Below are 16,230 nucleotides of genomic sequence, written 5' to 3'. Positions count from 1 at the left end.
GCCGAGCCAGGGGGCTGGGAAGGTGGACAAAATGGGTAAAGGAGGTCTAAACGCACAAACTTCAAATTATAAGATAATTAAGTCCTGGGGATGTAATGTATGGTACGGTGACTATAGTTAACAATACTGTGCTGTATAATTAAAAGTTGCTAGAAGGGTAGGTCTTAAAAGTTCTCATCATAAGAAAAAAAAATCTATATCTATGTGAGATAATAGATGTTAACTAAACTTACTGTGATCAGTTCATAATATTTACATATATCAAATCATTATGTTGTATAACTAAAACTAGTACAATGCTGTATGTCAAGTATATCTCAATTTAGAAGAGGAAAAGGGATGAGAGGAGGGAGAAGGGGGGGAGGAGAAAGAAGCGAGCCTCCATGTTCCCTGGCAAGCACCAGGCATGGAAGGTGGAGCCTCCTTGGGGTCTCAGTGGGGACCAAAGCAAAATGATCTCAGCATGAATAGGAGGCCAGTCTCGTGCCTCTCTCAGGAACCCTCCGCCCCACGTCCTTGGGATATCGCTGTGAATAAGGGGGTCCTATGCAAGTCAGGGTTGAACTCTTAGGCCAGTCTAGGATTTATGCCAACAAGGGCCCTGCGAATGTTGGCAATGTTAATGTCATGTGTCAACTTGGCTGGGCCATGGTGCCCAGATATTTGGTCAAACATTATTCTGGATGCTTCTGTGAGGGGTGTTTTTGGATGAGGTTTATATTTGAAGTGGTGGACTTTGAATAAAGTGGACTGTCCCCCATAATGTGGGTGGCCTCATCCAATCACTTGAAGGCCTAGTAGAACAAAAGACTGACCTTCACTAAGCCAGAAGGAATTCTGCCAGCTGATGGCCTTCTCAACTTGAACTACAACACTGGCTCTCCTCTGGGTCTCCAGCCTAACAGGTTTCCAGCTTCCATAATCACATGAATCAATTTCTTAAAATAAGTCCCTCCTTCCCTCTCCTACTCTCTCTATCTCATCTGTATCTCCTAATGGTTCTGTTTCTCTGGAGAACCTAATTCAGTCCTCCTACAAATTGAATTGCTGGTTGGTCAGGAGATAAGCAGCTGTTTCGCTGTTGCCCTTGGCAGCGTCTTCACCGGCAGGGCTAGCCTCTGTGATGCGACTCCAAAGTCAGGCTGACCTTCAGTGAGCACGGCTGCTCGGATGTCAAACCCCATCCACAGGGTCAGTCCAAACTGCACCCGCGCTGGTCTCCTCCCTTCCCAGAGTCTCCTTGCTTCCGTTAAACTGGCTCCATCCCTCTGTGATCTGATCCAATCCCTTCATGTCTCTTCCAGCCCACTGCTGCACCAGTATAGGACTTTCCCAAAGAACACAGTTATGATTCACCTTAAAAAAGTAAACGATATTATGCAGAATACGTTTAGGTTTAGATTTTTGGCATGCTTTGACTTAGAATGTACAGTGAATTAGAAATAATTAGTACTAACTAAGCACCATTTCCCAAAGCAAAGTAAAGCAGTTTTACGGATAACGACCAAAGCCATGCATCTGAGTGGGGCTTAAAAGGAAATAAGCCAAAGAATGGATAAAGGAGTGAGAAGTGGGTTCCTTCTAGGGGGCAGGCATAGGCCTGGGCACGGCTCACCAACAATCAGTCAACTAGGGTGCTGCGTCCATCCGTGTGACCAATGGCCAAAGACCCCACCATAGCTCCACCCTCCCAAGACAGAAGCCTCTTGGTTACCATCTCATCTCTCTCTGTCCCTTCATATTCACACACCCCAGAGAATAGTATCCACCATCTGTCTCTGCTCCCTCACTCCATTCATCCTTCTCAGAAATCTTTATATAAATAATATGTGGATATATAATTGTTAAAAATTTCCAAATACATAGATAAAGAAGTAAAGATTCCCCTTCATTTCTTCTCTCTCAATCCTAGCCCCCTCTCCAAAGTTATAAGCACGAGTTAGCAGTTTGGTATATACATCCTTTTCAGCTCTTACCCTACCTATTTACTCCATAAGTATATAGTTCTTTTGTGTGTGTGCATTTTTATAAAAGGGGTAATTTTTTTGTGTTATTCCAATAATTTCCTTTTTCTTTCCAAAGACAAAATGATCTTTTCAATTCAGTTTCAGAAAAAGCTGTCACATGAATTTGGTTTAGAAAACATGACAATAAGAGGCTTGGATTTTCTGTAAATGCAAGGAAAAGAAATAACCGTTAATAGGTTCAATGATAATTTTCTGGATCTTCCTCTTGCATCAAAAGCTGTATATCTTCTCCCCAATGCACCTGCTCCAAGAGCCAACTCACTCTCTTTATCTGCCTCTAGCCGGGACAGGCTAATTCCCCTCCACCACCCCTCTCTTCTTTCAGTCACACTGTGTTGGTGCTAAAGACCCTGGGCTCTGACCAATGAACAGAACTGTCCTTAAGCCAGCAACCCACAGGTAGTGGGACCCAAAGCCCCACTCCCAGTCCCCACGGCAGAGGCCACAGAGCTGGCATCGTTTCCACTGTCTCAGGAAGAAGGAGCCAAAAGCTGACCCTCAGCACAAAGCAAGGCCTAATATGAAGAAAGACTGAGCGCTCCCAGGCCCAGAGTAGGCTGCAAGCTACAGTCAGGAAAAGGGAGTTACTGCAGTCATTCCACCTTTAGAAATAAATAAGGGGGTGGGGGGGCTTCCCTGGTGGCGCAGGGGTTGAGAGTCCGCCTGCTGATGCAGGGGGCACGGGTTCGTGCCCCGGTCCGGGAAGATCCCACATGCCGCGGAGCGGCTGGGCCCGTGAGCCATGGCCGCTGAGCCTGCGCGTCCGGAGCCTGTGCTCCGCAACGGGAGAGGCCACAACAGTGAGAGGCCCGGGTACCGCAAAATTTTTTCTAGAAGATCACACAAAAGTTGGGAAGGGAAGGAAGGAAGTCAACTAGGCTACTACAAAATCAAAAAAAAAAAAAAAAAATTAAAGAGTGGATAAACAACAAAGATATACTGCACAGGGAATGATACCCAATATTTTGTAATAACCTATAAGGGAAAAGAATCCAAAAAGAAAGATATATATGTATATGTACAACTGAATCACTTGCTGTACACCAGAAACTAACACAACTTTGTAAATCAACTTTACTTCAAGTGAAAAAAAAAAAAAAAAAGAATCCTGGCCCTTCCTACGTGGCCGGCCTTACCTCTTACTATAACCCTACACTCTGGCCATGCCAAAATATTTGCAGTTCCCAAAGCATACCAAACCTGGAGCTGCTTCCTTGGCCTGCATGCCCTTATGTGTCTTCCAAGAAAAATTAGTTGAGTTGCAAAACATATATAAATAACCAAATGAATTCTGCTGCTGTATGGGAATGTCAGCCATACTGCTGTTAAAAGTGGTATAGAGGGTCTAGCAAAAACTGTGAACTCTGTTTAGAATAAGGACCTAAAGCATCACTTTTTGGTGGCAATTAGATAACAGAGTCAGCTGCCAGGCAAACACCTAGTTGCCTCCCAACACCCAGGCCAGCAGTCCCTCCTGTCTGAAGCCTTTTCTGACTTCCCTGTAGAATTACTGTCCTCCATAGTACGATCTCACTCTTCCCCTAGGACACAACACGAGCAAAGCAGCCGTAACATTTCAGTGTCCTTACTGACTTACATCTCATTTTTTTTTTTTTTTCTGACTTAACATCTCTTTCTTGTCCTGCCGGACAATATACACTTTAAGGGGCAGAGGCCTACATTTTCTAAATTGAATTAAAATATTTTTAATTCAATTTTAATTGACTTAAAATATTGTGTTAGTTTCAGGTGGTAGGTGCCTATATTATCTGACTTTTAATCCCCAGCACCCAATGCTATATATGACAATATAGTAGAAATTTTGTGGTTAAAATGGCAAATCAAAAAATATATTATTTTTATTGAGGTACAACTTAATATTTGAGTTACAAAGATATTGACAATATACCAAGACCAAAAACAAACAAAAACTTTAAAAATGGCTTTTTAATAAGGCAAATAGAAAATAAGAGTTAAAAATTGGTGGGGCTTCCCTGGTGGCGCAGTGGTTGGGAGTCCGCCTGCCGATGCAGGGGACACGGGTTCGTGCCCCGGTCTGGGAAGATCCCACATGCCGCGGAGCGGCTGGGCCCGTGAGCCATGGCCGCTGGGCCTGCGCGTCCGGAGCCTGTGCTCCGCAACGGGAGAGGCCACAGCAGTGAGAGGCCCGCGTACCGCAAAAAAAAAAAAAAAATTGGTGAAGCCAGGACTGAGATTACTGTACTTGCTAGAAGCACACCACATATTCGGCTTTCTAGAAGCCAGTAGCCATAACAAGTTTCCCAGAGTCCATAAGGTTAGAACAAACTGGCCACTAAGGAGAAGTGTAACTAGTCCTGACACAGTTACACAGAGAAATTCTCTCAGGAGTCCTCAGAGGGGACTGTAATGCTGTAATGAGATAAACAGCAGCTTTACATATTTCTTAGAATTAACACAGACACCAGTTTCAGAGAGATGTTACTCTTGAAACTCGTTTACCATAAACTTCAGTCTCACACCAACATATTCAAATTGGTTCCCTCGCTGATGGTCAGGTTAATTAGAAGATATATCTTAGTTATTAGTGGTAGCATCCTTAACATATTTTGGACCATGGACAACTTTTTGAGAACCTGATAAAATGCTATGTATCTTCTCCTCAGAAACAACACCCTGACATAATATTTTGCATCTATTTTCAGGAGATTATGGAAACCTGAAGCTTGTCCATGGACCACCCATGTTAAAACCCACAACCCGGAGGAAAGATGTACTACAGATCCTTGAGTCAGGCCTCCATAAATATTATTTCCCACAGCAGGACCTTAAAAAAGTGCTGCTCTCTGGCCTATGGGCTGAATTGTAAAGAACCATGTGCTTTAACTGTCAGCCATGGAGAGCATTAGGCTCCTTCTAGAAAAACAGAGGTGCCTACAAGGAACAGCCAGTCACTTCTGGAGGTGATACCATGGGCAATGCCAAGAGTCTCCAGAATTCTACAACACAAAAGCTCTACAGTCCTACATCATTAAGCACGGCCAAAAGTAATTTAAGTCCGGGCTTCCCTGGTGGCGCAGTGGTTGAGAGTCCGCCTGCCAATGCAGGGGACATGGGTTCGTGCCCTGGTCCGGGAGGATCCCACGTGCCGCGGAGCGGCTGGGCCCGTGAGCCACGGCCGCCGAGCCTGCGCGTCCGGAGCCTGTGCTCCGCAACGGGAGAGGCCACAACAGTGAGAGGCCCGCGTACAGTAAAAAAAAAAAAAAAAAAAGTAATTTAAGTCTGGAAAATATTCAACATAGGCATAACCAAATAGATATCCCAACTGGGTTTTTTTTCCCCCTAATCTCATTAAAACACTCAAAGACGATCTACTTTTTGAGTAATGTAACTTCCTGAAATGCGTTCCAAGAAAAATTAGTTGAGCTTCAAAACATATGTGTAAATCACTAAATGAATTCTCCTGCTGTATGGGGATGTGAGCTACACTGCCATTAAAAGTTGGGTGGAAGGTCTAGCAAAAATTATAACCCTGAATTAGAATAAGAATCTAAAGCTTCACTTTTGGGTGGTAATTAGAAAACAGAGTCAGCTGTCTATTAAGAATACTTTTAGATTATGATAATAAATTCGTATCACCAATTTAACTTCAATTTTTTACCTTTTAGAGGGAGGGCATACTTCCAGTTCATTAAAAGTGATACAGTCCTTAGCCTGGCCCTAGAAACCCGAACATGAAAAACTCTAGACTCTCTCCCAAAGAAAATGTATTTCTTTTGTAGAAGGTTATTATGAGAAGTTTGGTCTGATATTCCACTGAAATGAGCATATCAAGCCTATGTATGTTACTACTCTCCCATTATATATCACCCTATTTACTACTTTCTGTGTTACTTTCTTTTCTCAGTATTCTCAAGACTCTTGGATTTTTTTTTTTTTTCAAGGAACTACATCAAGCTTACTACCTACATAGTTTCCGGAAAACAGCTTTATCCCACTTTTTGATATATAAGACAACCACTCATCTGCTGGTAACTTTCCTATTCTCTATCATTCTCATAGACTTTTAACAGTGCCCACATCTGTAAGCCATGTGTGTACCAGGGGACTGGACTATTTCGAGTCCATGTTTTTCTGAGGAGAGGAATAACAAGATCGGAGCTGCTCTCTGGAAAGATTACTCTGCAGAAGAACAATATCCAGTTGATTAGATGTGTTATGGGCTGAATTGTATCTCCTACCCCCCCCCACCCCGCTGCCCCAAACTCATATGTTGAAGCCCTAGGCCTCAGCACCTCAGAAAATGACCATTTGGAGATAGGGCCTCTGAAGAGGTGATTAAATTAAAATGAGACGATTAGGGTGGGCCCTAACTAAATCTGAACCAAGAAGAGGAGGTTTGTATGTGTGCAAAGAGAGATGAAAGGGCAGCAAGAAGGCAGCTGTCTGTGAGCCGAGAAGAAGCCTCAGAAAGACCAAACCTGCAGACACTTTAATCTTGAACTTCTAGGCTTCAGAACTACGGGAAAATTCATTTCTGTTGTTTGAGCCACTCAGTCCACGGTATTTTGTTATGGCAGCCCTAGCAAACTTACACAGATGGGAAAGGCTAGAAGCCACTGGCAACAGTCAGGGGCAGAACTAGAGCAGCTGTGGCAACAATGCAGAGGCCAGCGTGAGTGTAAAAGACACTGCAGAACCGAAATGCACAGGGCCTGAGAAAGGGATGTGTGGATTGAGGAAAATCAAGAGTAGAAATTTACTCCAAGAGATGGGCGTGGTTGGCAAGAAATTTTTTTTAATATATTTTATATTTTAAAATATAGGGGAGTCAAAAAAGGGAGGCAAGTGATTCCAAGGAAAGAGGAGTTTCATTTTTCATTTTAGACACATTTCTAGATGTGTCTGGCTAAGCACTTCCTTTGTATCTTTTTGTCTTATCTTGGTCTTTATTTCCTCACATACTAGCCATCCAAACAATTACTGGTTGACTGAAAATCTCACTTGGTGAAGAAGATTAACATAAAATAGGTCCAAGTACATCTGCTTTTTTTCTTTTGGTTGCTTTTTTAATCTTACACCACATGTCCTTAAAGCGTGAGCCTATCGTGAATTTCCTTGAAAGGGCCTAACTGTAATTTTTAAACATCCTTTTAGTTATTCTCTTTGCATTTTCTGCATGCTTTAGCTTATTCTGCATCTTAATCTTCCAGACCCCACCTTTGAGGTTCATTCCATTCTTATACAGTATTTATCCTTAATTACGTCCTACTCTTTCTATTTTACTTTTTAAATTAAATACGCCATTTCAAAATCTTTGAGTGCTTCAGAAAACAACCCCTAAATATTAAAGAGCTGTTTCATAATAAATCATGACAGAAACACTTTCTAAACAAAAAAGAACGCAATAAAGCAAGGGGTGGGAGAAAAGATGACAGAGGCTAACTTTGTTAGACATGGTAAAGGCTCTGGGAAGAGTTTAAATAACTTTTTAAAATCACTAATTCTGTTCAAATTTCTGCCACACCATCCATCTGGAATTCTGGCCATGAACTGTATTCTAAACACTTAAGAAGTATGCAAGGCACAATTAATTACTTCTTGTCGCAAACAAAGAGATCGTGTTTTGAAAAGCCAACAGCAAAAGCCCTATCCTTATCTGTAAAATGAAAATGATACTTGTTTCAGAAGAGTGTAGTAAGATTAAACATACTGTTCATAAAGCTGACATAGAGCATGTTCTCAGGAATTTCATTCATTCATTGAAAAAACACTCAGAAAGTAACAAGGTCCAAGGAATACAGAGGTGAACGTCAAACAACTGACCCTTCCCCTATGATGGCACAGGGACTTTGCCTAGTCATTATGGTAATCTCCCTAGGTGTCTGGCTAAGGCTGGACAGACCCCATCAACCCCTCATGCTTTAAGATCCTCCCTCCAAAACAGTCTGTGTCTCACTTTCCCCACCTGGTCACAGCTAAAGGTGTGGCTGTAATTCATTATTTTTTAATCTAACACTTGTTGTATATGCCTTCTTCATATACTACTGTGCTCTACGAAACCAGTTAGCAAGATTGGCTTCCCAATTTCACTTGCATTATATTCCCACTACTAAACTGCTGCATTTGGAGTAAAATGTATAAATATAAGGATATAAGAACTACTTCTAAAACTAAGAAACACACTCAAAACAGAATATTTCTCTTTTCACATAATTGCTTTGACAAATGCTTTGCCTCAAAGAAGATAAGGAGATAAGATTAATCAATCTTACATTTAAAGATTAAAGATTAAATCTGACTGAGAGAGGCTCTCCAAATTTCTGATTCTAGTAAAATAAAAAGTAACAAAAGAGGACCAACCATGCAAAATCCAAGATTATACCATCCCAGAATCAGAATTTCCAAGATGAAAGGGACCTTCTCGAGTCCCCATCCAAGTAGTCATCCAACCAGTGAATAATGACACCTGCCCCTACATAAACACACACACACACACATACACACGCTTGTCAAATAAGCCAAAGGTAGAAATAGCTAAGAAGGGAAAGGTCAAATGACACGAGAGAAAAAATTTAAAAAAAAATAAAAAGATGGGAGAAGAAACATAATTAATAGAAAAAAATGAAAATATATAAAGAAGACATATAGCAGGTGTTAAAATATGTTATTAGGCAGTAAATAAGTTCATTTCTGATTCAAAACAAACACTGTTCATCAAATGTTATATTTCAAAAAGTAACTTTTTAAAAGGAGGTATTATTTGACTCTGTTACACTTCCATTTCCTATTTATGTTATGATGATCTGTAGACCTATGAATTGTTTTCTCTTTATAAAATGATTCAGCTCAGAAAGCAGTAGAAGGAGACTGGTCATTCAGCAATCTCTCCCACCCACCCTTGCAGACATCACATCACAAAGACTATGACTCACTTTGTCACATACAGTTTCTGTCCTTTTAAGAGTTTTATGACTGTTGTGATGAATACTGGCTCATAAATCTGAATGGATATTAGGATGAAACTATTTGTGTCATTTCCTCACAGCCAAAGCAGATACTAACACTGGAACCAGACAGTTCTTAATCCTAATTTATAAAATGATTCACAGGTTTTAGACTTGAGAGAGATTTAAGGATTAAAGCATATGATTCAAGTATGAATTCTCAGATCTGTATTTTTTTAATTAGAGGGTTATAACTAGTTCTGGAATTGGCTAGAAATGTTATGTTATTCAATAGCTGAAAAGAAAACCTTCCATAATAAAAATTAATCCTAACAAATGATTGTGTTTTACCTTTACTGCTTCCTTCGAAAAATGTGAAAGGTGTCGCTGCAGAAGGAACTACAGTGATGCTACATTCAATGTATCCATTTTACACGCCTCGTGCTGAAGTACGTATGCTTATTTATTTAAAGTTCTAGCTCATTCAACAATACAGATTGAACCTCTTCAATGAACCTCAGCCTGGTCATTCACTGAGCAGTGGAGTCAAGGGGATCCTGGGGTGAGTAAATGCAGTCTCAGACCTCAGAGTAGAAAAGAGTAAAGGACTGCTAGGTAATGTCATTTGAATTTTAAAAAATCCCTGCCAACTAGAAATTTCCAGTAATATTGAGGGACGTGAAGTTAAAATATATCAAGCTATTAGAGAGAATTTTGAGATAGCATGCAGGAGAGGAAAGACAGGTACAGGGCGGTATGAAAGAAATGGGGCCTGACTAGGGGCACGCCTAGGACTGGGGTAAAGGTAAGAGGATTAACGGCCAATTAAAGGCTAAAAGAAGGATGTGAGAAGACGATCAGAAAGGAAGTTAGAAGACTTGGCTAATTTGTTGGGTACATGTTGAACTTAACACACATTCTTTGAGCGGACACAGAGAGGACAGAGCTCGCAGCCCCGGTGCAGGAGACAAACATAAACAATTACAACCAAAATCATGAAGTCCGCACAAGAATATGTACCAAGTACTATGGGAAATGCAGAGATAGAAACAATTAATTCTCCCTGGGAAGGCGGGGGAAAGTTTCACAAAGGAGAAGACCACTGAGCTGACTCATAAAAGATCTTTCCAGAGAAAGGTGGGACTGGGAGGAGGGTGTGACAGAAGAATTGATAAGAAAAAGAAGGATTTTCCAATAACAAGGATCACAAGTGGAAAAGCCCATCATTGTAACAGTGATGGGTCTGTCAGATTAGAGACTACAGTGAAAGCACAGAGCACCGGCAGCGTCAGGGGAGTGCGGATGGCAAAGGGTGGGAAATAAGACTGAGCAGGTAGGTCATATTGGAGAGGGAAAGTCGGGGAGGGTATGGTTGTAGGTAAATAAAGGACAGGGGAAACCAACAGACAAGGCAAGGAAAAGTCACTGAGGTAGGGAAGACTCCAAGGCGTCTAGCTTTGGAGACTAGAAGGATAATTTCACTACAAACAAATTCGGTAGGAAGGGTGCTAGCTGGAGAAAACTGTGTTATGGTCTGTTTTACGTGGGTTGAGTTGAGGCTGTGGCAGTGCATCTGTCCGTCGAGCAGTGAGAAACACGGTACTAACACAGAGGTGGGAAATCAGAGACAAAGACTATAATTGATCTGCTGAAGGACCACGAGTACACAGAAAGACGGATAGAGGGCCAAAACAGAGCCTTGGGGAATATTATAGCAAAAGACTGAAAGAAGGAGAAACCAGAGGAAAAGACGGTCGGATGGGTGAGAGGAAACCAGATTGATGTGGTGTTAACAGAAGCCAAGGAATTCTCGGGAAGACAGAGGCACACAATGGTGTCAAGTGTCAGAAGCAGGGCGACAAATTGGATAAGTCCATGTGATTGAACTGGAAGACTGCTGGGGCCCAGGATGATTTAAGTAAAATACCAGGTGCAGAATCCAGAGTTAAAAAGAGAAAAGGAGACGAAGCAGAAGAGCGTACAGGATTCTAGGGTATTGGCCACGAAAGAAAGAATGAACAAACCATGCACAGCATACCTGAGGAATTTTATATCACACAGTACATGGTAAAAATCTCAGGTGCTTTTTAAAGAAAACAGGATTCATAATGAGAGCTTTAAACTAATTATCCTGAGAAATGATTCATCTCTGTACAGATTACCCTTAAAAATGCTAATAGCCAGCTTTTAAGATTCCAAAATATTTTCCAAATATAATTTTGTTACATATAATCATCTTCATTAAAAGACTGACCAAGTGTCTAAACGTATGTGTTAACTGCACCAAGAGAACTATAAACCTCGACCGTGCTTTTATATGTCATGTGGTCCAAGGAGGAGTTATTCCACGGGATGGTCCACACAGAATGTTCTCATCAGCAGCTGACATTTAGTGAGAATTCCCAGAGTAAAAGACAGAAATCTTTTATGATGTTTATTTATATGGAGAAGTCATGGTTCCTACCTTAAGGTGCCAGCATTTTCTCAAAGTGCGTAAATCATGAACAGAGAATAATCCACTCACAGAATCCAGCCAGATCATTACTACACTATACAAACTTCCTTTAAAAAGCAAACAACAACAACAAAAAAAACTTTTTCCCCCAGAATATCTTTAAAATCTGTGAAATAAAAGGTCTGAAGCCTCCCTTTGAATTTCACAAGTTCATGTTTTTAACGATGAGGGGTTGCATGGAATATGTGCCATGGCACACGGCACGGGGGTCACACAGACCGGGGGTCACACAGACCGGGATCCCATCCCTTCTCCACATGGGAGTGGAGGGGTCCCTCAGTCTCTTCAAGGCTCAGTGTCCTCTGGAGCCTGGAAGCCGAGAAGTGGGGCAAGCAGGCAGTCACCTCCTGGGAGAAGCCCTCCTGGGAGAGGCCCAAGGGTTGATCCAGCACTTCTAACTACCTTCATTTTTTCCAAAATAAGAGCATCTGGAATAAATTTGATGCTAAAATGCACACAAGCAGCATACTTTGCCCTTACTATACTCCACCACATGTTGTACGTGCTGCTTGGGATAAAATGTTCTCTCTTCTGAATGTTTTCACGTGGTTCACTACTTTAGCGCATACACTTAACGTTATCCATTCCGATGAGCATTTGGAAGGGGCCTAGTAAAAACATCCAGGACGCCGAAGGGAAGGTGGTGGGTGTGCACCGCGCACGCGGGTGGCGGGGGTGGGGCACAGGCTCCGTCCTTGTTTTTATCTTGCTTTTAGCAAGACTCTCGTGTCAAACACAGGTTATTCCAGGATTGTAAGAAAAGTGCAGGAAAGTTGCCTTTTCAAAGGCAACTTGTGAAAGCAATTCAAGAGATAACCCAGGTGAGAAGCACAGGTGATCTTCAGCAACACTGAGAAGCTGGAAACACGGGCGTCCAGGCGTCTGATCCCTTCCTTTCTGCCGCCGTCCGCCCCGCCCCGCCCCGTGTCCTCTCCAGAACCTGAGCTTCGGCCCCCGCCCCTAAGCAGCGCCCCATATTCATGCCACAGCCTTCACAGCTCCCCGCCCCCCAGCTCCGCCAACTCCAGGCCTCCTGGTCAGGTTTGGGGGAAGAAACTGCACGTGCAATTTAATCCACGCTAAACGGTAAAATCCGAACGCTGCTGAACTCTTCCTTCCAGAGGGACCCTCCTCCCTCGGTATCCGTGGGGGGCCGGTTCCAGGATCCCCCGCAGGTACCAACAACCATGGAGCCTCAAGTCCCTCGAGGAACGTGGCGCAGCACTGTTGACCCTCATCTCCGCAGATGGGGAACCCTCGGATACGGAGAGCAGACTGTATTTGTATTTTAGAAACGTCCGGAAAGTGTTAATGCCAAAGGAATAAATCTCCAATGACAGATTTTAGGGTCCATTGGGCAAAACAGTTTGAGGAATGGGGCCTTGGGTTTTCCAACGTTTCAAACAGGTCTAGATATCTGGGCCTTAATTCGGAGGGAAGCTGTAGCAAAGGTTAACTGATTTCTCCACGTTTCCTGATCAGTTCTGCACATTCAGGGGAATGGGGGGGATGTAATTCAGAGGATATTGTTATGTCATTTTTTTTTCTTATATATTTCCCATCAGTCTCCTCCTGGTTTGGTCAACTATCAGTACGCCTTCGACATGCCAGAAAAAAACACTGTACTTAAACTTATGTCCAGGTTGGGCTATACAAAAGTGGCCTAAATTTATCATTTTTAGGTTTACATTCTTGTCAGGCTATCACCTGGTACAAGGTGATTTTACAAAATCAGTGCTCTCCACAGATCTGGATGAATATTCTACTCTTCACTTTTAGACATCTTGTCTTTAGCTAGTTATCAAGTTGGTAGGGTTTCTCAACCTTAGCACTTCTAACATTTAGGGTCAGAAAATTTTTTGCTGAGGGATCAGGGAGGTAAGGTATCTTGTGCACTGTAGCATCATCCCTGGCCTCTACTTATTAAATGCCAATAGCACCCTTCCAGGCGTGACAACTAAAAATGTCTCCAGGCATTGCTAGATGTTCCCTGGAGGTGGAAGGGGGCAGGCAGTATCAATCCTATTTGAGTACCACTGAGTTAAAATCAGATTACAAAAATGACAGCCCAGCCCAGAATTGGGAATAAAAAGTTAACAGTTGTTTTCACAAGGGTGGTAATGCGGTATGCAATTCAGAATTACCCTCACTCGCTAGCCCCTATACAGTTTTGTTCTAAAGGAAATAGGGTATCGAGAGTGTCAAAGAAAAAAACTGTAACTAATAAAATGTCTGGAAAAAAAAAAAGAGTACTAGGGGAAGCCTCAATATGAACCCAATCTGGGGGAGAGTTCTTCTGTCTTCTAGTCAAAGAACATGCTCCTTTTTGTGCTACTAGAAAAGGGCAAAACTAATTGGGACATATGTGCACCTTGCCCTAACCAGCTGGGCTAGCCTGGCAGACAACTGCAGAACAAACTGCAAACACAAAGATAATTTTGTGAAATCCATTTAAGTTACCAAAACAGAGAAAGAGCGCTACCGATAGACTGGACTAAAAGCATCTTTTCAGATTCACTGGATAGTACATGAGAAAAATTTTTAATTATGGCAGGCCTGAAAAAAATTACAGACCTGCATCTTTTGCTTGTTGCTATTTTGGAACCAATAAAGACTCAATTCTTATGAAAGCACATTTCCCATTCCCGAATTTGTCAATGGAGGCTTGGCTGCAGAGCTCTCTCCACTTCCTACTCCCGCATTCCAAAGTGAAGGACACACCATTAGCATCATAAGGTAAAGAAGGACTCCTGCGGGTCTTTTCTCAGGCAAAAAGAGGATCAGGTTTTCCACCTGAAACCCATAAAGGAAGGAATGGCCGAACAAACAGCTTTCAAAAGAGATGTTTTACCTACACTTACAGGATGATAGTTAAAATATATCTGATCTCTTTCTCTCACTTCCAATTCATCAGTATTTTTATCAGCACATTTTACACCTTTTTCTCCATCTTTTCTCTAGACCAGTGGGTTCTCAAAGTGTGCTCCCTGGTCAGCATCACCTGGGAACTTGTTAGAAATGCAAATCAGGCCCCACTCCAGACCTAAGCCATCTGAAACTCTGGGAGATGGTTCAGCCATGTGTGATAACAAACCTTCCAGGTGATTCTAATGCATCCCTAAAGTTTGAGAACTAATGACTTAGGCCAATCTTTCTATAACCACAGACAGATTTTATTTTATTTTTACAGAAAACGAAACTGCATACTAGTAAACTGAGTCCTCGGTGCACTTTATATAAATCCTCATTTGATCCTCAAGCCTGATGCAAGGTTGATTATCCCCGCCCTTTCGGGATGAGGAAACGGGCTCCAGGGTTAAGGGTCGCTCAAGGTCCCATAGCTAATAACTGCAAGTGGAAGATTAATGTTTCTGCAGTTCTTTTCACTCCTACTGCAACAAAGGTCTAGAGCACTTTATTAATACAGTCCATATTTTCTGCTTTTTCAGTTTTCCGAAATTCGGGGGGAAAAAAATAGAAATGGATGGGTGACAGCAGTGTGCCAACTGCCTTGGATCCTACCAAACTGGAATTTAAGGGTACGACTCTGTAAAGGTATCTTTCCAATAAGGAACGTTTAATTCGGCTGCGGTCCCTCCTGGCTTTGTCCCGGGGACTGCGCGCATCCCACAGAGAAGGGGTCGGAACTTCAGGCTAGGGGCGCCGGTGGCACCTCCGTGAGCCACCCACCTCTGCTCGGCCGCCGGGCATCCCCGACGCGACAGGTGGTCTGCGCCCAGAGAGTCGCCGGCAAGGCCCGGGCGCCCTGCGGCTCCGGGCCCGGGGGACTGGTTTACCAATGGAAATCGGCACACTCCAAAACCTGGGCGAGCGTCTACCCGCCACCACAGCTCGGGGCAGGAGGGGTCGAGTGGTGAACCCCAAACCGCCGAGGGCCGCGCGGCGAGAGACCACAAGCCCCACTGGGGTCAGAGTGAAGAGAAGGAAGGAGCGCGGAGGCTGGAAGGCGGGGGAGAGAACGGCAGGGGATGGAGACGGCGCGGGGGAGGAGGAGCCGGCCAGCACTCACCGTGAGGGTCGCTCTTCTCGCGGACCCCGTCCACTCGGCCGTCGGGGTGGATGCGCAGGAAGAAGCCCCCGTTTTTGCAGTACAGCCGCTTGGGGTCCTTGAAGTGGCCGGGCGGGAAGGCGCCGCTGCCGCCGTCCTCCGGCAGGGCGGGCAGCGTGGTGATGCTCCCGGCTGCCATGGCCCCGCCAGCGCCCTGCCGGGGTCCCCGAGCCCCTGGAGCCGCGCGGGGAGTCGCCGCGCCCCGGCCCCGGCCTCGGACGAGCTCCGGGGCGCGGCCCCGGCCCCGGCCCCCCAGCCTCCCTCCCCGCGGCACGCGGCCGCGCCCGCGGGCCCCCAGCCTCAAGCTGTTCCGCCGCTTCCCTCTCCGACGGCCCTAGAGCGCGGGGAGCCGAGCGGCCCGGGAGCAGGGGGTGAGGGCTGGGTGTCTTCGCGGCCGCCGCTCTCGGGAGGGCCGCCTCCCGAAGCTGCAGCGCTAGGGATCCTTTTGCAATCGCGGGCACAGCGTCTGCTGGTCTGGCAGCAGCCGGGCCGCGGCGTCACATCTTCTACGTCTCCACCCGCGAACGCCCACCAACCCCGCAGGTCCCCGGTCCTCCTCCCTTCCTGCGCGCCGCCCCCTACTCGCTCGGCGTTTTCTGGGACCGGTCTCCGGGTCTGGCGCTCTGGCCGCAGCACGCAAGCGCGCGACCTCCGTGCCCTGGGCGGGGGGGTGGGGGGGGCAGCCCGAACGCA

At 44.5% G+C, this 16,230-nt stretch overlaps 1 protein-coding gene across 1 annotated transcript in view; it reads right to left on the bottom strand.

Moving 5' to 3' along the window:
- Positions 1 to 16,230, bottom strand: part of FGF2 (fibroblast growth factor 2) — a 72,465-nt gene that overhangs the window by 36,873 nt on the left and 19,362 nt on the right. Inside the window, 2 exon segments of the mRNA XM_007470734.1 lie at positions 15,499 to 15,940; positions 15,943 to 16,195. Of these exon segments, the coding sequence (XP_007470796.1) occupies positions 15,499 to 15,940; positions 15,943 to 16,195 (695 nt within the window).

The sequence above is a fragment of the Lipotes vexillifer genome, unplaced genomic scaffold (genome assembly GCF_000442215.2).
Source record: "Lipotes vexillifer unplaced genomic scaffold, Lipotes_vexillifer_v1.1 scaffold1276, whole genome shotgun sequence".
Classification (NCBI taxonomy): domain Eukaryota; kingdom Metazoa; phylum Chordata; class Mammalia; order Artiodactyla; family Lipotidae; genus Lipotes; species Lipotes vexillifer.
This window is presented reverse-complemented; position numbering and strand designations above follow the sequence as displayed.